Genomic DNA, 24,952 nt, shown 5'->3' with positions numbered 1-24,952 from the left:
CTTGAAATGAGCTGTATGAGCTCCATCTATGTGAATCTATACCGAGTTCTGTGCAGAGGGCACGTACCCTGCCAATTTTGGGGTATTGAAAGATTGTCATCATCAAGCGCCTCTACCCTCTCACCGTATGGTTAAAGGGTAAGTAAAGATATTTTGTTACTCATCCCTGGTGGCATTTAGCCAAGCACAACGTAGTGGTTAGATGTTCCCAGGGTTTAATGTATTTGTCCCAGAGATTTCTGGTTCCCCCAATACAATATGTTTTGGTTTTGTTTGTTGATGTTTTTAACCAACATTTCAGTGAGCATTTGTTTATATGCATAGGAAAAATGTTCATGTCTTCTGGAATCAATGCACAGAATACATACCTTCTAACAAACATACACAGGGTCAAAAACAACAACAAATCTAGCGAGATTTGATCAATTCAAATTTAGTTCAAGCTCTAAATATTCCTTTCATTTATCTTGCAAGGTGATAAGAAAGCCAAAAATGCTGGATCAGTGAGTGCAGTGTATGGATCCTCACCCCACACTCCTCCAACCACCTACACCTGTCAGGAAGCCCCAATCTAAGTAAGAATGTCTTCGTCAAGATGCCCCCCCACCACACACACACACACACACACACACACTTCTGATGCCATACCGCTGCGTGGCCTGGGTGTGTCAAGCCCTGATGCCTTTACAGGGGTGGCACTGTTACCTGTCTGACAGGCTGAGCTGCTCCAAGCCAATCTACCTGCCTGCAAGTGCACCTTCCAGGATCCAGGTAATTGGAGGAGGGTGGAGGGGAGGGTGCAGAAGGGGTGGAGCACACTGGGACCTCCTCCACAGTTGGAGGCAGATAAAAATTCAACTCAAACCGGAGAAAGATACTTAGAGGGACTTGACTCTCCTCTTAGTGGACTCCACTGCTCTGCCAAACCTCTCTCTGCTTCCCCTTTTCTCTGTGAATCCTTTCCTCTCAGAGGAAACAAAACCAACCATGAGGTCGTCTTCAAGAAGCGTGTCAATGAGCATGAAAAGCGGTGGAGGAGGAGGCAGTGGATACAGCATGAGTGGTGGTTACAGTAGTTTCGGGGGTGGTGGTGGTGGCGGCGGCGGCGGCGGCGGCGGCGGCAGAGCTTATTCCTCAAGATCTGTTTCGTTGGCGACACCATCCCGAATGTCCATTGGTAGGGCAGGCGGGAGTTATGGTGCTATGTCTGGTGGTGGTGGTGGTGGTGGTGGGTATTCTGGTGGCAGTGCATTTGGTATTCCTTTCGGTGGTATGGGTGGTTCTGCTGGTATGGGTGCTGCTGGTGGTATGGGAACCATCACAGCCGTCACGTCCAACCTGAACCTGCTGGCCCCAATTCAAATTTCGATTGACCCCAACATCCAAACTGTCCGAACCCAAGAGAAAGAGCAGATCAAGACCCTAAATAACCGCTTCGCCAGCTTCATTGACAAGGTGAGTAGCCTTTTTCTATGTTTAGTTTGTCCCATACCATTTCAAAAGAATGTTGATAATCTTATACCTGATTTTAAATTGACCATGAAACTTCATATACTCTACTTAAATGCATAGGCTTTTTGATATGTTGATTCTAATTTGGTTAAACGATAGAAGTTGATATGAATGAAAAGGGGAACATGAAATATTAGAAATGGATGGGGGATGCATTGATCGCAGTAGAGTTCATTGGTTTGTGCAAACGTGTATAGCTGCAACAGACTGTCTCTTAGGTGTCCACCTGGGCTCATTAAATATTACACAGAAACTGATCCAAACCTGCACACCGAGCTAGTACTCTACCATGCACAATGTATTAGTAGGACTATGATGAATTCAGTCGCCTAAAACTGCTGTGTAGGCACCTGTCTTCTTAAACTGTTTCCTCAGAGCAATGCTGTGCATCAGCTAACATTTGCACTGAAACTGACAGCAGTAGACAGCCTTTAACCTCTCTTTAACCATAATTGGCCCGTTTCCAGCTGTCTCTGTAGAGTGAGAGGTAGGAAACACGAGAGTGATCGTATCCAGTGACCGCTGGCTCTCAGTATGAGGAAAAGAATGGATCAGGTTATCAACTATTCCCATGGCAGCAAGGACTCAAAAGATTCCAGTGGCGCTGCAGAAAGTGGACCACTTAAATATTTTCAATGCATTGCCTAATAGAAAAGTCTGTGCATTAACTTCAAATGAGTTTCAAATGATGAGGGATGATACAGTCATTGAATTCAGTCCTCTAACACCTCGTAAAGCAGTCGAGAGACCTTTTTCCTCTCAAACAGAAAGGAAAAACATGGTAACCACACCCTTGAAAATGCTCGCTTAGCTTTTTTCTGCAGGGTGTACATACCACACCTCATGTGTCTCCACACGGGCGATCCTCTCCTGTTCATTCAAACTACACTTCTGACTATGAAATGATTCAAAATGAAAAACCGTGCAATTAAATATTCATACTACAAATAGTTTCTCCTTATGAGAAATTTAAAAATTCTAAGGAATAGAAAATGCTATGTCTTTACAGCATCAGCACTCAGTCAAGGTGGCAGTAAGTAGCTTCAGGCATGCCTCGTTAATTGCTGAGGGCCGTGGCAGGCAAGTTCACTCAGTGAAAGTATGCATCCTGGAGGCGAGGGTGCGGTAATGTTAGAGGTTTAAGGGGAGGAGCTAGGCTAAGGTGTGGCATGGTACACCTCACCTGGCCTTTTAAAAAAAGAAAGCTTACAGACACATGCACACACCCAAAAAGGAGAGATGGGCTCCACCTTCTCTAGGGTTGAAAATCAGATGGAGGAGCACTGTACTCTGTGTCTCCCGTGCATCTTCAGTCTCCCAGGCAGAGGCTCAGAAACATGTTTCTCAGGATGTATTTAAAATAATCATCTGGTTAGAACGAGTACAGTTCAACTATGCTGTGGATTATGTCTAGAACACCTTGCCCCGTGGGGTATTTTAATACTGCATCTGCCATAGTGGTGCATACAAGAGCTTTTCGTGTGGGAAAGTTACACACAGGTGTGGCTCGATGTATCACCTGAGGAACTTGAAACAAGGAAGACAAACATATTTGTCAGAGTTAGCATGCCTAATCACAAAGAAGAGAGACAGTAAATATAGTCTACTTATTTGCCTCTTTTGTTTGCAATTTGCTAAAAGTGATAAAAGGAAAACAGAGTTTGACGAGCACACAAACAGATGTAGATTATTTCCAGTGTTAATATAGTCCTATTATTCGGTGTAAATGCTTTTGCTGTGATATTCAAAGTAATACTTTTTCCCCATGTGAGAGTGGATCTAAACATGAAATGATTTTACCTTCTAGGTCCGCTTCCTGGAGCAGCAGAACAAAATGCTGGAGACCAAGTGGAGCCTGCTGCAGGAGCAGACCACCACCCGCTCCAACATCGACGCCATGTTCGAGGCCTACATCGCCAACCTGCGCAGACAGTTGGATGGGCTCGGCAATGAGAAGTCGAAGCTGGAGGGAGAGCTGAGGAACATGCAGGGAATGGTGGAAGACTTCAAGAACAAGTGAGCTAATACCACCAGCACAGCTTTGAACGCAACAGCTGACCTACATCAATTGACGTCTATAATCATTGTCCATCGGCTAATTTTTCCAATGTCTGTGTCAGATATGAAGAAGAAATCAACAAGCGTGCTGGCGTGGAGAATGAGTTTGTGCTACTTAAGAAGGTGAGCCTTGATCTAAAGTTATAACGCTCCACCATGTCATTAACAACAATGGAATTAATTCTTTCTTTCCATCTGACCCATCACCAATGCAGACCATTTCTTTCTGCTCTACTTACAGGATGTAGATAGCGCCTACATGAACAAGGTTGAGCTGGAGGCCAAGGTCGACGCCCTTCAGGATGAGATTAACTTCCTCAGAGCCATCTATGAGGCGGTAATAAGAATTAACCACACCTCAGTCCAATTATGTCTTACTTTCTCCAATTTTTGAGGAAACAGTTCTCAATAAAGCTTCCATTAAAAATGACATTTCTCTTGTTCAGGAACTAAGTGAGCTCCAGGGACAGGTCAAGGACACCTCTGTCATTTTGGAATACGACAACACGCGCAACCTGGACATGGATGCCATTGTGGCTGAAGTCAAGGCTCAGTATGAAGAGATCGCCAACAAAAGCCGTGCTGATGCTGAATCATGGTATCAGGCCAAGGTAGTTAGAGAGAGAAATCAATCCCACCAACAATACTTATATGAAAAACACATCCTGCAATGTCAAATAAATGTGAAGTGGAATCTGCAATAAGAATTGTTTTTAATCTTATTCCTTCAGTACCAGGAGATGCAGAGCAGTGCCGGCCAGGCTGGCGATGACATTCGCAACACCAAGAGTGAGATGGCTGAGCTCAACCGCATGATCAGCCGCCTCCAGAATGAGATTGAGGCAGTCAAGGCACAGGTAAGCTCACAGTTACACACACATCATTATCAATATATTATAACATGGTTAACATGGCAACATGGTTCGATTTTTTAACATATATGCAGAACATGTAGAAGGCATTTTGAATGACATCTACCACTTCTGAAGCTTCTGCTAACTTTGTTACCTCCCAGCGTGCCAACCTGGAGGCCCAGATCGCTGAGGCTGAAGAGCGCGGTGAGCTGGCTGTGACGGACGCCAAGTCCCGCATTAAGGACCTGGAGGAAGCCCTGCAGAGAGCCAAACAGGACATGGCCCGCCAGGTCCGCGAGTACCAGGAGCTAATGAACGTCAAGCTCGCTCTGGACATTGAGATCGCCACCTACAGGAAACTACTGGAGGGAGAGGAATCCAGGTAAAAGCCTTTGCTTCTTTGGGTTCAGGAGATGTTTAACCTGGAAACACCTAGCGAGCATGACACTGTGCAGGCAGCAACATCAGCAGATAATAATGCATATTTGTTTACCTCTCTGTAGAATCAGCTCTGGAGGCGGAAATGCAGTCGTCCACATACAGAGCACAAGCAGCAGCTACGGTATGTATTGAAATATATCTTTACAATTGAAGTCGTTTCTAAGCCAATTCAGGAAAATATAACAGTTTGGCTGAGCATAAGATATAAGGAAATTCCAATTCCTGCCATCTCATCTGTCTTAATATCATTACCAGGTGGCGGCGGCGGCAAAATGATGGGCGGCGGCGGCGGCTATGGTGGCGGTGGCGGCGGCTACGGTGGCGGCGGCAGCGGCTTCAGTAGCAGCGGCGGCGGCTATGGCGGCGGCGGCGGCTTTAGCAGTGGCGGCGGTGGCTATGGAAGCGGCATGAGCAGCACTTCCTTCTCCAGAACCAGCACAAGCCGTTATTAAAAACAGCAGTTGTCCTTCTCTCCATTCTTCTTCTTCTTCTTCTTTTTCTTCTTCTTCTTCTTCCTCTTGTCCCTCCCCGCTCCCCAAGTATCATTAAAAGCTCCCATAAACCCCATCAGCTCTCTTGCTGGAGACACAGCAGCCTCAGAAACATTTGCGTTTGGTGAATTTTAGCTGGCAGATGAGATCTATGTAATGCTATGGCTCTCTTTGGCATTTTGTTACTGTGCTGCTGCTCACTCTTTGGCACCACATACCTACAGAGAGTCAGGGATTACATCAAAAGTACAAGTAGAGGCAGAGAAATGATTAGACCAAAAACAAAGTGCATCAGAGATGAGTCAGTCCTCTCTTCCTTTGATCAGTCAGCCTGGCTGTCTTTTGGTTGCTGGATCTGCTGTCATGCAGACAAGAGAATACATGTAGTGTCATGACAGAAAATCCTTTTAAGGCAACAATTATTGCACAGAAAATGGCAGCAGCACTTCTTAGATTTGCACAGAAAGAGGTCCAAATGTTGTGTTTGGTCTTGAATTTATAAAGCAAACGTGCCTCATATTTTCCGCAATGTCTCTTCTGTCACATCTGTCATTTTGTGGTGCATTTTGACATCATCAAAAGGAGCCACATACAACACTTCTCCCAAAAGATTCTCTTTTTCTTTCCTGTCCTGAGAGGAAATGAGCTCTCCCCTACAGTATATCAATGGTGTTTTGATCCTGCTTTACTTTCATTTCCATTCTGAATGAAAAAAAAAGAAACATGGATAAGGCTGACTGGGACAACCAGATTTTCTTTTAGAATTTGTACCATCAAAAAAGTCTGAAATAAATCTGATTTCATATATCATCTCGCAAGGTCTCTGTCCTCTCATTGATTCTCGGAGTACACTTTGAACAACGCAAGTCATTTGGGTTCACAACTGACAGTTGGGTAAGCCCCACCACTTAAGTGTTTGGTGCTATGGCTGCAACGATTCACATTCTAGGCCGGACATGACAAATGACATTTCGATTTCACTACGAAAGTAAGCAAAGACTATTCCTATTTAGCTGAAAATACTGGATTTTGTTGAAGCTTTAGCAAGTAGATTTCGTCAGCTGTAGCTAGTTAGCTTGAACTAACGCTAACACTCATTGAGCGGATTATAAAACAATAACATAATGTTTCAGGCAGATTATTTTTAAAATAAATAAATAAATAAACATTAAAATAATTAACTTTTAGCAGGTATTTGGACAGGACAAAGTCGACTAGATGAAGGTGCTTGCTTAAAAGTTAGCAGCAGTAGCATGTACACAAAGCATGATTGGCTGAAAAGCCGTCATGCGAGAAGAGATGTGTAGGAACCATATTCTGCTATCCTTATCATGTCGGGATGTTATGATGAAAGTTAGCAGCAGTAGCTCAGTCCATAGGTGACTGGGAACCGGAGGGTCGCCGGTTCGAGTCCCTGTGTGGACCATGAATGGAGTGTGGGCTGGTGGCTGGAGAGGTGCCAGTTCATCTCCTGGACACTGCCGAAGTGCTGTTGAGCAAGGCACCGAACCCCCAACTGCTTGGGGCGCTGGTTATTGGCAGCACCCTCGCTCTGACATCTCTCCATTAATTGCATGTATATAGGTCCTGTCTGTGCATGTGTGTGTATGTCGGGCCTGTGTGTGTGTAACATGAATAATAATAATAGAGTGGAAAAATTGACCTTCCCCGATTAATAAAGGAATTCTTCTTCCTCTTCTGAAGCGATACCCAAATATTACACAATTCATCCTGGGGGGAACATCTGTGCCAGTGTTCATGACAATCCCTCAATAGTTGATGAGGCATTTCTAAACCACATTGACTACTTCTGTAATTCCTGTTCTATTCTATTCGAGACTTGGAATCACATTTCCATCTATAGAGTCACTCTGCTAACCTGGAAACCAGGCAAGTGTGGGAGCTTCTTCTTTTTTCTTTTGCTCTGGCAGATATATCTGGTCCCCCTCCATTCAGACAGATCTCCAGCTGAGCAGACCCTGGCCAAACCAATAAGAACCCTTTATATCATACAAGGAGTGTTTGACACCATGATAGATCACTTGCGGGGCCTTCACACTTAATGCAAAATACATCATTACGTAATTTTGGGATCGCACACCCTCACAAGCATAAAGCTAGACTGAATGTTTACATTTGTCTGTCCTAATTCTACCTCACGCACTTCATTGCTCCGATTGGTTGTAGGTTTATCCAATTGTGTCCAGAGTCTATTTAGTCTCCGATAGTTCATAATGCTGGGGGGCGGTGGAGGGGCTGTGACGTGATGATGTTCACCGAAATGCAGCTGACAGCAACAGAGATGTGAACAGATTTGAACAATTTTGACCCTTCTGTGTGGAGTTTGCATGTTCTCCCTGTGTCTGCGTGGGTTTTCTCCGGGTTCTCCGGTTTCCTCCCACAGTCCAAAGACATACACGTGTCAGGTTCATTGATGACTCTAAAATTGCCCGTAGGTGTGAATGGTTGTCTGTCTCTGTTCGTCTCTATGTGCCCTGCGATACACTGGCGTCCTGTCCAGGGTGTACCCCCCCTCACACCCGATGTCAGCTGGGATCGGCTCCAGTCCCCCAACGACCCCGATAGGTACAATCGGTGTAAGATGAATGAATGACTGTTATGGCTGAATGTACCATGCTCAACAGCAGAGAATCATATTTCAGCAGAGGCAGCAACAGGACGACTAAGGCTATCAATGTTGGTGTGTCGCTGTGCTATTGGATAGATGTGATCAGCTGATGATGTGACTGACAGCAAAGAATAATGAGTGAGCAAGAGTGAGAGGAGTCAATGCTGGCAGGATGCAAATGCTTGTCTTACTGACTGACTAAAAAACTACATGTGCTATCTCTGACAAGCTCATTTCTGAAACGTCTTCCTACAGAACATTTATCTATTCATCCTGCACTTTATCTTTATTGTACCATTGTTTTAAATAGTAATAGACATTATCAACCCATCTTCGTCCTCATCCAAGAACTTTGCTATGGTATGATGCTGCCCTCTGGTGACTGATGATAGCACAATAGGACATTTCGTGCCTGTTTTCCTTTTATTATCTATCTTTCAATAAAAGAAAAAAGTTAAATAATTACAAGATGTCCATTTTATACAAATGTTTTTTATCTGCGATAAAAATCAGTGATGATCAAAAAGTAAAATCCCACATCTTTTTAAATGACTCCTAAAGTGAAACTGTACCTTTTACATATTATGAACATACAAATGGGACATGCACAATAATGGTCCTTGTAAAGCAAGATAAATTGTAACCAAGAATATTTAACGTCATAAGCCAGGCTTCTACTTTGTATTTTGTGTTTATACTGTACACGTAAGTCGTTAGAGACTCTATGTCCTCTTTGCTCGTCTCAGACACATTCATGTTAATCTGTAATTTCCCTACTGATATTTTCACACATTTCTTTAGCATCCACTTTTTAGCTTGAAGATAAAAAGGGTGAGACTAAATGTAGGTTGTGCTGGGGTTGCTGGAGTGTAAATTTGTCAATCTCCAAACAGAGAGCCGAGGTGCTATCGTTGCTCTAAAGTCACAACATATCGTTGCTTTAACATTAGAGTAAATATAGGCTGAATTTCAGCTCTCAGAGGTTTTCTGGTTGTCAGCCAATTCATCCAGTTCTGATATTTTCACACATTTATTTAGCATCCACTTTGTAGTTCATCAATACATATTTTGTAGCAGATCAGGGGGGGCAGGTTAGGCCTTGCCTCCCCTGTCATCATGAGAGGAAAAAGAAACAAAATAATCAAATAACACAAGTATTAATATTTGTCCTCTGGACTATGATTTTGGTGTGGTTCTTAATGTATTTTGACCATTTTTATAGTAAAAATGGCACAAAATTCTGTATTTCCTGCTTAAATAAATGGAGTCTCTTCGGAGACGAGAGGTGAGGCACGGACAGCCGAGCCTCCCTCCAGTATATAAAAGTCTACGTCTTCTTTTCCATGGTGTTCAATAATGTATTTTACGTATGTGTGTAATATTTACATCTTATTGATGTGACATAAATCCACAGGGGAAGTGTTCGCCTTGAGGCAGGCAGTACCTCTGCCTCAAGGAAGGCGGAGATAGTGAGCAGCCTGATAGCCTGCCACCAGCCAGGTCACAGTGAACTCTGACCTGTGTGCAAAAAGTAAACACAGAAGTGTGCTGTGCGACGCTGTAGAGCTTAGAGACAAGCTGTCATTTCTCCCCCTGAAAATGGAGGATTTGATTTCTAAACTAAGACATTTTTCAAAGCTGGACTTTCAGTCAAAGCAAGAAGTCATTTACAAGTAAAGGTAAGATATACTGCACTTTACAGTGGTACTGGTGTTTTAAAATGGTTTTCAGCATCCTATTCGCTCCTATTCTCTCATCCTATCCTATTGGCATCCTACTGTATGTTTGTAAATCTGACTTGTGAGTCAGTGCCTCCCCAACCCCAACCCTCACTGCACGTCACTGGATATAACTGCATCCCTTACCTTCAAATAGTTGTATGAAACAATCTTAACTTTTTCCATCGCCTTCAACCTCATGAAGACCGTGAGATGTTCCGAAAAAAGGCTAAAATATTTTGTCAAAATATTCTGTACGTTTTGAAATGAGAAGACTATTATATAAGTGGTTCAGTGTTTTTGATACAGTTCGAGGTGCAGGCCAACTGCAGCTGCTGTCTTAATATTACTACAACTATATAATCTATACGGAAATATGGTTGTATATAACTACAACCAGATTGCTAGCATAACCTCTAGACTCTTTGTTTTCTACCGTCCTGCACCACCATACCAAGTAAAGCTCTCCTTTAGTAAAAATGTATTTTCGTAAATCATTTTGACGTCGTTTTGTATTTGTTTGTCTGAGTGTTGATCTTTACAGCCGGCCCTCGTCATCACAGCATCCTACATGGCCGTCTTACTGGGGTTGTCAGGGTCGAAGGTCATGATCTCCATGTGGATAAGACCTGATTGGATAAAAAAGGAAAAACAGTATTAAAATAAATCCTCTAAGTGTAGATTAATGTTAAGAGAATCCACTCTGGCACTGTCATGCCAAGTATTGATCATTTCCACTATGTACTGGGCATCGTGTGCGTTGTAAGCCTTACTCTTCCACTCCCCAACAGCGAGCTCCAGACTCTCGAAAGAGTCGTCATAAGGGTCAGAGTCCGGCTCGCTCTCTGGGTCGTGATACTCAGCCAGTAAAGGATGCGAAAGCCCCTGTTTAGCTGTCAGCCTGGTCTCTGGGTCCAGCATTAACATCCCCTCCAGCAGGTCCACAGCTGGAAACGTCAATGCACGATGGCAGAGAAAACGTATCAGACACGTGCAGAGTGGTATTAGGTAAACTCAAAAGGAATAGGAATATAATTTTTAATGAAAACAAAGCAATTAACTTCAGTTCGAAGTCAACAAGCAGAAGCAGTTACGTGCACCTTTTTCCTCCATGGAGGAAAACACTTCTTTGAAGTTTTTCTTCTTTTGCGGTGGAAGACCTTGAACATATGATTGTGCCTGGAAAACATGTTTGAAGTGGTTACATTTCAAAACACGAGCTTACATTGAAAATAACACAACACAAATATTGAGGATAGAATAGAATAGAAATACTTTATTGATCCCAAGCTGGGAAATATAGTCAAAGTTAAAACATCTGTATTTGAGAATACACGCTTCCTTTATGAGTTAGCTTGAATATCAAATCTGCAGAGTTCTGACAAAACTTACATCTTTACTCTGCATCTTCTGGACCAGGGAGGAGTCGGGTGTTCCTGTCAGACGGAGAATCTTCTTCAGTTGATCAATACCTGAACAGGCTGGTTCAGGAAGCCTCGTAATACACAATACACATCCCACAGACCTGGTGTCAGAGCAGACTTTTATTCCATGACATAGCTATATTGTATTACTGCTTTTTCCCATTAAATTTTTGTATATTTTTGTAACACTAGGTGCAGGGAAAATCTTGGATGGATAGGCTCATTTAAAAGTTCTTTGTCAAGAACCACAAAGACGTTAGACAACTGTTTTCTGTCGCCGTAGGACTCCTCATGAAGAATAAACTGACCTGTAAAATGGGTGGAGTGAACCTTACAATGCTGCACCTGTTTTCAAAAGGTTCTATATTATTAACATTAAAGGTTGAATATGGAGAATGAGCAAAACACCGCCATCTAGTGTCTCAAGATCGTAGTTGCAACAACAACAAAACAACTACAGCAGTCCGGTTGCCAGGTTCTTTGCCCAGTGTGTCAAGCGATCAGCCTGCGCCATGTCAGTGATGAATCATACAGGGTAACGGGCTAATTTGGACTAATCCATTCATTTAACAACAGTATTTGGGGGGCAGGGGCAGTATGAGTTTCTAGCTACTTTGTTTGAGCACACACAGCTGTGTTACAACACAGTGAGCTGAACGTGTAAGGATACTGTCATGTCCTGGGAAAAGCACCTGGCCAGTGATCATCTCCGCCAGGATACAGGCGGCGGACCAGACATCCACTGCGAGGGAGAGAATTGTAATAATAAAAATGCATTACTTCGTTAAAGCATACTGCAATATTGTGTTATATCTTTTAAAATGACTCTTTGTATTACATGAAGGTGATATTATTACCTGTCTGACTGTAGTGCATCCAGTTGAATATGATCTCTGGTGCTCTGTACCAGCGTGTCACAACATAACCGGTCATTTCACTCTCCGTCTGTCTCGCCAGGCCAAAATCCAGGATCTGAAAATAGTTACAATAACGTTCACTCTAAAGCTGGAGTGACGTCCATTTTGGCTTTAATTGATTTTTTCAATTTTTGTTACATTTGCTTTATATTTTTAAAGGCATCGTGCACTGTGACACACAAAACACGATGTATACTAAAAAGAACATACATGTGGATGATATGACATACTATGTTTGTGTTAGCTTTCATGAAAAAGCACATAAAAGGAGAAGAAAGTATACATATTATATGCATAACCATATGCTGATCATACTATATCGGAGCAGCGGGGGCGGTGTTGCAGTCGCTCTACTGCACCGAAAAGAGAGCTGAGGAAGGCAAAGCTCTCGATCTACCGGTCAATCTTGGTTCCTACCCTCACCTGTGGTCATGAAAACTGGGTCATGACCGAAAGAACGAGGTCGCAGGTACATGCGGCCGAAATGTGTTTTCTCAGGAGGGGGGCTGGAGTCTCCCTTAGAGAGAGGGTGAGAAGTTCAGTCATCCGTGAGGAACTCGGAGTAGAGCCACTGCTCCTTTGCGTTGAAAGGAGCCAGTTGAGGTGGTTCAGGATCATCTAGTAAGGATGAACCCTGGGCGCCTCCCTAGGGAGAAGTTCCAGGCACGTCCAGCTGAGAGGAGGCCTCAGGGAAGACCCAGGACTAGGTGGAGAGATTATATCTTAACACTGGCCTGGGAACGCCTCAGGATTCCCCAGTTAGAGCTGGTTAATGTGGCCCGGTAAAGGGAAGTTAGGGGTCCCCTGCTAAAGCTGCTGCCCCCGCGACCTGACCCCGGATAAGCGGTTGAAGATGAGATGAGATGAGATGAGATGAACATACTATATGTACAGTGCACACTGTTAAAAATGCACATTAATATGTTGGTTGCCCCTCTTTTAACCACTGGTTGACTAACTCAACATCGAGCTTGGCTCTTGAGAAACTGACCTATATTGTTAGAAAGAAAGCTTCTGACTTTTATGACGTTTGGAAGATATTTCCAGAATTATTGAAGGGTGGAGATATGGAGGAGGCCGTGAGATAATAAAACCATTTAATTTGTTGATGGGAGTGCACGATGTAACCTATATCCAGAATATTATTCATTCATTCATCTTCAACCGCTCATCCCTGTCGGGGTCGCGGGGGGCTGGAGGGCGTGAGGCGGGGTACACCCTGGACAGGAGGCCAGTCTATCGCAGGGCACATAGAGACGAACAGAGACAGACAACCATTCACACCTACGGGAAATTTAGAGTCATCAATTAACCGAACACCTGCATTTCTTTATTAATATTAATGGATTGTAATTGTTGTTGTTTTAGATGATTTATTGATTTATTTATTTTTATTTGTGTAATTTATCATTTATAGCTCATAATTTCTTGACTTTTTGTTGGTTTCATTCATCTTTTTATTTCTTTACTTTACCGGGACGCTTCGTTTGTTTGCCTTTTCTTTGCTGTTGATATTTTCATTGTTATTTCCATTATTGCCGTTTATGTTCAAACTGTTGGATTTTGTTGTAAGAATGCAAAAACCAATAGATATGTTTTTAAAAATAATGCACAACAATGGTTAAGATGCACAAAGTATCAAATACAATTACCGATTCATGTTTCTTTCCTCTTGAGTTGATTAATAAAACTGCCCCACCTAATGATTATATCTTTACACTCTGTCTTACTTACAGTACCCTGCGTTGTCTCTTTTCATGGATAAAAGAGTTTAATCTCTCAATGTTTTCAGGTTAAAGCCAAAACGCGTCATCACCTTGACCTCGAAACTGACACTTTTTTGCTTTGAGTCCTTTTTCAAACTTACCTTTAATTCACAGTTCTCATTAACTGCAAGGTTACCCGGCTTCAGATCCTGAAATTCAACCACAGGAGGTTTCTTAATAACACAGCCTCTTGTCACTTGTAGTAAATTCACTTTGAACTTGTTAAAGCAATAATTTGACATTTGGGGAGTTGGGTGAAAAGGGCTGATTTCACTCTTTTGTAGCATATGTTGAATATGAAGCTAGAGTCTGTGGCTAGTTAGCATAGCTTATCTTAGCATAGCAAGTAAATGAAAACAAGAGAAACAACCAGGCTGGCTCTGTCAAAAGGCTACAAAATCAGGAGTGAACCTGTGTTCCCCGGGTCCTATGTTCCCTGGGTCCTATGTTTCCTGTGTCCTATGTTCCCTGTGTCCTATGTTCCCCGGGTCCTATGTTCCTTGTGTCCTATGTTCCCCGGGTCCTATGTTACCTGTGTCCTATGTTCCCCGGGTCTTATGTTACCTGTGTCCTATGTTCCCCGGGTCCTATGTTCCCTGTGTCCTATGTTCCCTGTGTCCTATGTTCCCCGGGTCCTATGTTCCCTGTGTCCTATGTTCCCCGGGTCCTATGTTCTCCGGGTCCTATGTTCCCTGTGTCCTATGTTCCCTGTGTCCTATGTTCCCTGTGTCCTATGTTCCCTGTGTCCTATGTTCCCTGTGTCCTATGTTCCCCGGGTCCTATGTTCGCCGGGTCCTATGTTCCCTGTGTCCTATGTTCCCGGGTCCTATGTTCCCTGTGTCCTATGTTCCCTGCTTTGTATGTAATCCATCTGTTATTTTTCCCACAACAATTCTGAATTCCACGGCAGATAGGCCTACGTAGACCGTAACACTACCCTCTAACCCTGACCCTAATCCTGACCCCAACCGTAACCCCTAACCCTAACAAAATGCTAAATTAAATCAGTGAACGCATAGGCTTATGCAACCAGGGAACATAGGACCCTTTTGGGGAAAAAGGGGCCGGGGAACATAGGAACCCGGGAACATAGGGATGACCAATCCAATCAGCACTGCTAATGCTGAGAACACGCCAAGCAGCAGCGAACTTTGGGGCTCACTCCAATAATTACATTTTGTTGTGGCTAGGTGGTGTGTTCATGTGTTTCGGTTGGGAAGAAATGAAACCCAGGCGAGTTGTGTTACCCCAAAATAAATGCTAAGCTAAGCTAACCGGTTATACAGTATATATGTATTTCAGCTTAACTCTGGGCGGGAAAACATAATGTTTAATGTCAAACCTTGAACTATTCCTTAAATTGTACAATTCAAGTAACAACACATTGATGAGTGAGACACAAAGGCTAAAGATAGTGAGGTATTAAATAAAGTTTCAAACACCAACCCGATGAATGATCCCAGCAGAATGAATATACTGTAAAGAAGGAGAACATAGATTTAAGCACATAGATAAAAAAAAACAACACAAATGGACAAAGTGAAGCAAAGCATGCAGACCCACATGTCTTATGGCTCTCTACATGGCCTCGACTTGTGGGTTTAAAAAAAATACACATTTCACATCCCATCTCCACCCACAGCCGATGTTTTGTGTATTTTCCAGCCCTCAGAGCAAATCCTCTCCTCCCACAGCTCAGAAGAGTGCTTACAGCACACATACTCGGATAAAGGGGAGAAAACACTGTGGGATCAAAGAAGTCTGCACTTTAATTAAAAGACAAAGGGCATTTACGAGGGGAAAGTCTTGTTTTATGGCTTAAAACGTGCCTGCTTTCTCGTTTCTATTGAGCTCTCTTGGTTACATATTGACTAGCATTGAGTGGAAAGGCATAAACAAGGGTAAAGCAGTCACTCAGTGAACTGCTCTGCCAAGCTGCTTCCTTGTACTTCTTTGGATTGTACATGAATCAATGATGCATAAATAAACACTTACCTTGAGTCCTCTCAGGAGCTGGTAGAACAGGTATGTGATGATGCGATCGGTTAATCTCCGCCTCTTCATAATGTGGCCCAGATCCTGGGCTACCAATGGCATTACCATATAGCTAGAGACAGAGAAGAAGAGTGAAAGAGAAAAAACTAAATCAACATGTAGGTAAGGTACATAAAGTGGTACTGTGGATGACAAGGGCTCGTTGCTATGGCGAGGAAATACGACTGCACAAACCAACTAAAACAAACATGAACGAGCTTGCTCTCACACATCCTTGCTTGACCTTTTTTATACTTGCACACACATGCACGCAGAGTCTCAACAAGCCGCGACGACAAGCAGAAGAATGTGATTCCTGTATCCCAACTCACAAGGTTTGGAATTTTTCCAGTGTGTAGTCAGGTGTGAAGACGTCAAGGAGGCAGATCACCTTAAAGTAAAAACACAGTGCATTTATAAAAGAGGCAAGACATGACATTCTGTGCAGTACTACAACAGCAAAGGAATATTTGCTATGTGAAGAAGTCTGAACTTCCCTTTCCTGTGTTTCGGTGTGTGCATGTGAGAACGCCCCCCCCATTCCCCACGGGAGCCTCACAGTTCAGATACCACCATAGGGCATAGGGTAAGTCTAAGGGTATCTATCTCTCAGCTTTAGAATCTATGACTAGAAATTCAGTTTTATCTTCGTTGAGCTGTAAATTTTCCAGACATTAATATATAAAAAACATTTAATCCAAAATCGATTGATTGTGTGTCATCAGGAGACACGGCCACATAAAGCTTTGTGTCATCGGCAAAACTATGGAAAGAGATCCACATATATATATATATTAAAAAGAAGTGACCCTAAAACTGATTCTTGGGGGACCCCACAAGTTATTTTGGAGGTTTTGGAGAAGTTATCGTTTAGCCCTGACTGTTATCTGGTAGCAGCATCATTTTGCCTCAACTCCCCCTCAGTATCTGCGTGTAACATCAAAGGTGAGAGTCGTGATGCATGACGAAAAACTGAGCTCATGCTAAAACGTTAAAGTGTAATTCCGCGCAAAATCATCCCATGGTTTTTTCCGGCACTTACATACATCAAATAAGCCGCTGTATGAACTATTGACAGAGAAATCCGGTAGAGTTGCTAACAGCTGGATGTGGCTAACACTGATTAGCTCGGGGCAGTACGGTGAAGGCATTAAAACGGCTTTTTTAGCAGAAGCTTAAGAGTCCCTACACATGAAACGAAGCATCAATGGGCTTCATCCTTTTGGATTGTATTTGGTAATCGACTTGAATGGACTTTACTATGAGAGGAGCTGATACAGGGGCCAGTAGGTAAGTCTTTAAAACACTCTTTTAATAAACCATGGGTTCGCTAACGTTAATGGTGCTTCGTGTTATGTGTAAGGACTCTTCTCATGCTACTGCAGAGGTTTGGAGTTATTTTGAGTAATATTGGTGTTTAAAAAAGCCGTCTTAATGCCATCCCCGTACTGCCCCGAGCTAATCAGTGTTAGCCACATCAGGCTGTTAGCGACTCTACTGGATTTCTCTGTTAATAATTCATACTAAAAAAGAACTGTCTCGACAGCTTATTTAAAGTGTGTAAGTGCAGAAAAAGACCACGGGGTGATTTTGCGTCGGACTTACGCTTTAAGTCCTCCATTTACTCTGAATACAAAAACTGAAATGGACAACGAAAGATACAAAATGGATCAAAAGTATTTTGCTGACGTGTCTTCGTTTCACAAACAAACCACTATGTTAATAAAGTTGAAACTCATTGAATTTGGTGACTCCCACCGTTTAGCCACATGTAAGAAGGTTACAGTACGTAAGTGTCTGTAGTTCCTTGAAGCTTTTCAGCAAAAACACTGAATCATGCGGGTTCCAACAATACACAACACTGCCAGCTCGTAAGGGAACATTGACCAGATTATGGGCTCTTGTTGAAGGGTCAACAAAGTTTGCTTATCCTCAAAATCTTCTCATACTCTCTAACTGCGGACTTGAAGGAGGTGGGCTTTAGCGGAGCCGTTTGCACATGTACGAGCACGAGCGTGCGCACGTGTACGAGCACGAGCATGAGCACGAGCCCTACAGCGGTAGCAGTATGTGTGCCTGTTAGGACATAGAAAATAGAAGGACGGACCATGCAAGGACATTTAACAACAACAACAATGGCGGTGAAAGGTTCACGTTGGTGTGATGCGGAGGTGGAGTGTTTACTGCAGATTTGGTCGATGAAAATATTTTAAAAAACAGTCGACAAGACGCACAAAAACTCCGAGGTCTACGGAAATATTTGTAAACAAAGCCACACACACGCGATCAATGCGTGTGACGTGTTACGGCGTGATGACATATGGACAGCAAGAAGCATTGGCCGAGGCCCAGGCAGTGTGAGTACAAACGGGCCTTGGGCGCGGGGGGAGAGGGAGGGGGGACAAGAACCCTAAAGCCCGGGTCGCGGTGCGGAAGGACAGTGTGAGTGCGCCCTCAGATTACCACTCATCGTATGACAGGGAGTCTCAGGCTGTCAAATTGGAATGTTTCATATCAATTTAAATTCTCATGTTTTTGCCGCCGCCTCCTAACTAAGAAAAACTGCCCACTTTTTGTCAAGTTCCTACATTGTCATTCTGTATGTGGCGGAGCAGCCGGAGTTCCCTGTAGGCCCGTTTGGCGTGGATGAGGGACTGGAAAGGGCGATACAGCTTCTTGATGGCGACCTTCTCCTTGGTCTTCTGGTCAACAGCAGAACTAAGTGGGAATAAAGCACAGTGGGAGGATCAGTAAACCTATAATGATTACTGACCATTGATTGACCATTGTTTCATCTATCAAATGTGCAAAATGCCTCTCACAATCTACTAGAACCCAAAGTGTCAGATTACGTATTTTTGTTTTACCAGATGTCCACAACCCAAAGATTTTTAATTAATAATGATATAAAGAGCAAAACACACACATATCTGTCTTTGTTTGGTAGCTAAATGACATAAATAACTAATTAGTTAATAAAAATGCGTACAATCGTAGTTGTTTTCTAATGGCTAATCATTTGAGCTTTACGGTGAGTGAGAAGAAATGAGTTTCCTTTCCATTTGATCATCAAGACTTTAAAGTAGATTACATTTAGTTTTGTTTTGTTGTTTTTTGTTTAGGGATCTTTAACGTTTCATTTGGGGGTAAAAACCCATTTGTGAGGAGCTCTGGTTATGTGTCACTGAACATGTTTAATAAAACTCGTGCAGTTCTTACAGAAAAACATAAAACAAGTTGGGGATCACCATCTGAAATGAAACTTTAATATCAGTTAACCATTCAGGGTTTACCGTCCCCTTTGTTACACACTGGCCACACACGGTAATCAGTCGCACCATCTTGTCTGTCAGTGTCTTATCATTAGATAGAGCCGTGTATGAGGTGTATCGGATTCCTGTAGGCTGAATTTGTGTTGGTGGAGGAGATTCTTGTCGAGGACCTGCATTGACTTGCTGACTTGCCTCGGGCGGACAATAGTGCTCCTGTTAGCAGATGTCAGAGTAATCTAGGCCTCTTGCAGCATAGTCTGTGGAATGCAGACTTTAAGGCTTACATGTAGAAAAATCATTTCTGATGCCAAGTTTTTCCACACAGAGAGTGAACAAAAACAAGCACATTTGATCTTTCAAAAAACAGCAACACCACCTATGTTACCACACAATATGTTTACAGCACCAAATATATGTTTGAAGATATGGATGAGTGAGAACAATCATGCAGTGTGTTAAGGCAGCTGATTGATACATCAGTGCCTGGATTGGTTTGAAAGTAGCCTATAAATATAGATTTATTCCAACTATGTGTGTATCTATATCTATACATCTATAGATATCCTATATATAGCCTATAATGATTTCTACTGATTATACTGATTTTTGTGCCAGCCTGTCAATGGATATACTCTTATGGTCACTTTATTTATGATATAAGAGCAATTCAATACAACAGCTTTACATGTAGAAAATCATTTGTGCTGCCAAGCATTTCCACACAGAGAGTGGACAAAGACAAGCACATTTGATAATTTACAAAACAGCAACTACCCACTACCCCCCTAATGTAAGTTGGAGGTGGCTGTGTCTTAATGCCTTAATGTGCTTTATCATGTACTAGATAATAAAACAAAATACATTGTCGTATGGGGGGTCGTCCTACCTTAGGATGGAATTTATTGTCAGTAGCCAGGCTAATAATAATAATAATGCAAACATATTTATGCCCCAGTATTTAATGACTTTAGCTGTGTTAGGAGTTGGCCTATAATAAGACTAAAAGAGACAAATATGCCACCCTAGCACATTACTGTACACAATACGCCCAAAAGACCCAATCTATCTCTAATAGCCTACTGTTACAAAATCTGTTGATCCTTCCTCGTTAGTAGGGCTACACCCGAACTCGTGCGCCCCCCTCCCCGGGGTAAACTCACCAGACTGTCCCGTAAGCTCCGGAGCCGATCGGCCGCAGCGACGTGTATCTCACCGGGATGTCCCACGTCGTTTTCTGGACCTCCAGTGTGTGAAAGCCCGGTCTGGCGGGGGAATCCTTCGCTGGAGACTCCATGTCTCGTCGCTGTCTCCTTACAGTTTCCAGTCGGGGTATAAGTCATAAAACGTGTGGAGGCTACAGCTTGGGAGTTTCAACCTGACAGGTGAGAGTTGCAGTGAAGGTACGCGCACGGAAACGCCCCCATTCCTCCACAGACATGCCCCCTCAGCCGCCATCCCCACCGTCCGACAGTACAACCGCTGACAAGGGCATGATTACAACAGAATGACAGATACTCTGCATACCGAGATATCGATGAGTGAGAAAAATCACGCAGTGTGTTAAGAACTTTATTAATCGCGCAAGGGGAAATTCATTTGTTTCACTGTGTTATTATTCAACACACACACACACACACACACACACACACACACACACACACACACACACACACACACACACACACACACACACACTTAATGGAGAAGTGTCAGAGTGAGGGGGTTGCCGTTGAGTTGATGGGGGTTTGGTGGAGGAGGGGGAGATGAGCTGGCACCTCTCCAGCAGCCAGTCCACGTTCCACACAGGGACTTGATTCGGCGACCCTCTGGTTCCCAGCCAAGTCATCCGTGGACGGAGCTACTGCCGCCCCGTTGAGCCAGCTGATTGATATATCAGTGCCTCGACTGGTTTGAAAGTAGCCTATACAAATATAGATATATTCTATATGTGTATCTATATCTATACATCTATAGATATCCCATCAATAGCCTGCACTGTCGCCTCACAACAAGAGGGTTCCTGGTTCGAATCCCTTCCGTACCCCGCCTCACGCCCGATGTCAGCTGGGACAAGCGGTTGAAGATGAATGAATTAATGATTTTTACCTATTATACTGATTTTTTTTGCCAGCCTGTCAATGGATATTCTCTAATGGTCACTTTATTCATGATATAAGTGCAATTCAATACAACAACTTTGCCATAAATTCTACCTTTGTATAGTTTGGTATTGCAAAAGAAACTAAATCCTCTGACCCTTTCATACTTTCTCAGCACATGTATGTAAACACCACAGGACACTTGCAATCCCAACTTTTGGGACACAGATCGACCACGGACCAGCAGAGGGCAGTCACGCGTCATCCTGCCGGGCCAGAGAAGGAGGCGAGTCCCGACACTGAAGTCATTGTTCATTTCCACCTCCAAGGATTTCAAAGCTGTGAATGATTGTGTGGTGATTAAAAACATTTAAAAAAAATAACAGTTGTTGTTGCCACAGCAAAACAAAGGGGCTTTCAATGTCAACAGGCTGTCTACCAGAGCACACAGCGTGCTGTATAGAATAATACATGATTTAGTTTGGTTATAAAAACCAAAACTAAATCATAATTTCACTTGTATGATGCATGGATGGTGCCTATCATGTCTGATAGGCACCATCCATGCTGTGGGGGGAAGCAGCACAGAACGGGCCTGTGTTGCATGGTTGAAACGCTCTTCACGGTGTCAACAGAATCATAGGAAACAAGTTTGATCGTTTCAGTGAGTTTTAATTGCGTTCATGGTTTTACAATGAATCCAAAGTGCCTCAGGCGAACCGAAGCACGCTGTCTGAACTGGTCCCATTGAGCAGAGCTGCAGAGTCAAGTCAACAGGGGCGGAGCAGCACGTCCGTGTAGGATTTTCAAAATAAAGCCCTTATGACAGAGGTGTTCCCCAAAGCAATTTCAGTCAAAAGCAATTGGACTTGGTTATTTGTCTAGGAAAACGTTTCACCTCGATCCAAGAGGCTTCATGAGTTCATGTATGCATCTGACCAGACTGGGACTGGACCAGGACCAGGACCAGGACCAGGCTGGGACTGGACCAACTTACTCAGGGGTGTCAAACTGATCGAGTAAAGGGCCACTGTGGATGCAGTCTTTCATTCCAACCAAGCAAAAACACACCTGGTCCAACATATCAACTGTGTGAAGGCCGTTCAGGTGATGGAGTAAGTCGAGTCAGCCACAGTGGCCCGTTACTGGATAGGTTTGGCACATGTGAACTGGTGTGGAGATCCAGGTATTTAACCTCTCACAAGGCCGATGAGGCCCTGGACTCCGCTGTCCACTCACATCTCAAGGAGAAAGCCCACTCCTTTGATGACAACAATATCCACATCCTGGACAGAGAGGACAGATGGTTTGAAAGAGGAGTAAAAGAATCCATCTATGCAAAAGTAGAGAAACCATCGCTAAACAGAGGAGGAGGGCTGAGACACCACTTATCTCCAATTTACAATGCTGCCCTTTCATCCCTTCACAGGAGATTCAACAATCTAACCTCAAAGATCAAATGTTCACAAAAGGCCTCCTGTGACTCCAACGACTGTCGTTAAGACTCAATGGAGCACTAACGAAGTCGAAACCAACTGCCCACCAACGACTGCCACTCTAAGGACAGTCGTTGGCACTTGGAGCCAACGACCTCCTTTTATAAAGATTATTTTTTGGCAGTTTTCAAGCCTTTTAATAGATAGGACAGACAGGAAATGGGGTGAGAGGGGGGGTGCACCAAAGGGCCGCAGGTAGGAGTCAAACCTGCGGCCGCTGCCTCTAGGCCCTTCAGCCTCTTTACACAGGGCGACTGCTCTAACCACTGTTCCACCGGCCACCCCATATAATACAATTTGGCTAAAATACTTTAGCTCCTTTTAAAGAAGAGTTTATACAGTGACACTACAGTATGCTGTAAAGAACACAAGAGTTACCGCCCACTCTTTGAATTTCCCATTTATTTACGCCACTCACATTTCACATGGTGGTCACATTTCAGTGACCATATGGAGTCGAACCTGCGGCCACTGCCTCAATGCCCTACAGCCTCTTTACACGGGGAGACTGCTCTAACCACTGTTTCACCGGTCGCCCTATATATATAGTACAATTTGCCCAACATTAGAGAGCCCACCCAAGGTTTAAGGCTTAGGGTGCTACATGCTGTATAATTGCTTTTCCTTTTCAGGTGCGCCAGGTTTTTGGGACTTTATTTTGAAGGCGGCACCGTGCCACTTCCTGTCCCACCCTGTCTCACTCCGCGGACCTTGCCTCAGCCCTCTGCCGCTGAGTGTTTGCTACTTGAAGCCTCTCAGATGAGGAGAGCTGCGTGTCCTGAGCGGGAGTTACAGCCAACACACTTTGTGGACTCGGAGTTTTTGCGTGGGCTCTCAGAAGCGGCTACTGTCTCACACTTACGCCGAGTTTCGAGGGGAAACCGACGGCAGCGAAGTACGTAGCGAGCCGGACTTCATCACATACTTTCGGCTTGTTAGCGTGGATGCGCCGCTCCGCTTCACTCGGAACCATGGACGGATGATTCACACACTTTACCGACCTTACAGGTAAGTTCACGACCACCGTTTAGTTCAGTGGTTTAATACTCCGTGTTTTCCACGTAAAACAAGAAGTGTTTTGGGAGAAAAACACGTTTTTTACCTTTAAAAACATAAATATTTTTTGCGTTTTAGAGACGGTACCCTGATATTGTTTGGCTAAGCTCGACACTCGCTAGCAGCAGCCTTTGATATATGGTTCGTAAGTCGTATTGCAGCAGTTGATACCATAAAGTTGTATTATTAGTTTTAAATGGAGGATAAATGCTGCTTTTAATCGGGTGCAGGGGACCTGAAAACACTCGCTTTGTTGTTACACCTCCAAACACAGACGGTCACAAATACACACACACACACACACACACACACACACACACACACACACACACACACACACACACACACACACTGCTCACACACTCACTGCTCACCACAATACAGTAGCTTTGGACTTTGGCGAGCACTGGGCTTCAGGACACACACACACACACTGCTCACACACTCACACGCACACACACACATCATGCACACACCAGTCACACCATACAAACACACAGACACACATCATGCACACACCATGCATACACCATGCACACACCATGCACACACACACACACACACACACACACACACACACACACACACACACACACACACACACACACACACACACACACACACACACACACACCATGCACACTCTCTTTTGTCAGCTGATGCAGGAATGTGTGTGAGCTGTGTGACCCAAATGTCAAATGCCTTGTTCACCTGCTAGCATTCTGCTGGAAACACACACACACACACACACACACACACACACACACACACACACACACACACACACACACAGCTGCCTGTTTATCGCTTCATTTATAAAAACAGAAATGATCTGCTTGGAACAAGAGTTCACTGACTATTTTCTGCAATCTCCGATGAAGTTGCCCCCCCCTCTCTTCCTTTCATTTGCCATACTTCCAGGCAAACCATCATAGCCGGTTTAGCCTCACCCATTACCCTCCGCAGACAACAGTCGAAATGCTTCTGTCGGAGAGGGAGTGTGTGTTTAGAGACCGTCTGTGATTTCAGCTGTTCAGAGACTAGGTGAGGCTTGGCTTGCAGAGGACCCCCCCCCCCCTCGGTGTGTGTGTGTGTGTTGCACCCGAGGAGCCTGCAGTGCATGAGCTTGCTGGATCTGAAGTCACAGAGCTCTTCAGTGTGGGGTGTGTTCATGACTTTGTTGTT

General features: G+C 43.8%; 3 protein-coding genes across 3 annotated transcripts in view; 2 read left to right on the top strand and 1 right to left on the bottom strand.

Moving 5' to 3' along the window:
- Window positions 1–875: 875 nt before the first annotated feature.
- On the top strand, window positions 876–6,166 carry LOC310951662 (keratin, type II cytoskeletal 8-like). The gene is made up of 9 exons (XM_083919990.1): window positions 876–1,455; window positions 3,320–3,528; window positions 3,633–3,693; window positions 3,812–3,907; window positions 4,017–4,181; window positions 4,302–4,427; window positions 4,586–4,806; window positions 4,928–4,986; window positions 5,121–6,166. Exons 1-9 carry the CDS (start codon window positions 988–990, stop codon window positions 5,315–5,317), a joined length of 1,602 nt encoding a protein of 533 aa, XP_083776116.1. The 5' UTR covers window positions 876–987; the 3' UTR covers window positions 5,318–6,166.
- A 2,301-nt stretch (window positions 6,167–8,467) lies between these two features.
- On the bottom strand, window positions 8,468–20,483 carry LOC310951663 (mitogen-activated protein kinase 14A). The gene is made up of 12 exons (XM_083919991.1): window positions 20,277–20,483; window positions 18,433–18,562; window positions 16,177–16,235; window positions 15,806–15,917; window positions 15,257–15,286; window positions 13,912–13,959; window positions 11,985–12,099; window positions 11,798–11,869; window positions 11,096–11,175; window positions 10,804–10,882; window positions 10,477–10,650; window positions 8,468–10,332 (listed from the first exon to the last, which is right to left on the bottom strand). Exons 1-12 carry the CDS (start codon window positions 20,408–20,410, stop codon window positions 10,271–10,273), a joined length of 1,095 nt encoding a protein of 364 aa, XP_083776117.1. The 5' UTR covers window positions 20,411–20,483; the 3' UTR covers window positions 8,468–10,270.
- A 3,028-nt stretch (window positions 20,484–23,511) lies between these two features.
- LOC310951659 (plexin-B1-like) overlaps window positions 23,512–24,952 on the top strand; it is a 72,774-nt gene continuing 71,333 nt past the window's right edge. Inside the window, exon 1 of the mRNA XM_083919987.1 lies at window positions 23,512–23,719. Coding sequence (XP_083776113.1) covers window positions 23,691–23,719 — 29 coding nt within the window. The 5' untranslated portion in view covers window positions 23,512–23,690. The remainder of the gene's footprint in view (window positions 23,720–24,952) is intronic.

This window comes from Echiichthys vipera (genome assembly GCF_963691815.1).
Source record: "Echiichthys vipera genome assembly, chromosome: 9".
Taxonomy (NCBI): Eukaryota; Metazoa; Chordata; class Actinopteri; order Perciformes; family Trachinidae; genus Echiichthys; species Echiichthys vipera.
This window is presented reverse-complemented; position numbering and strand designations above follow the sequence as displayed.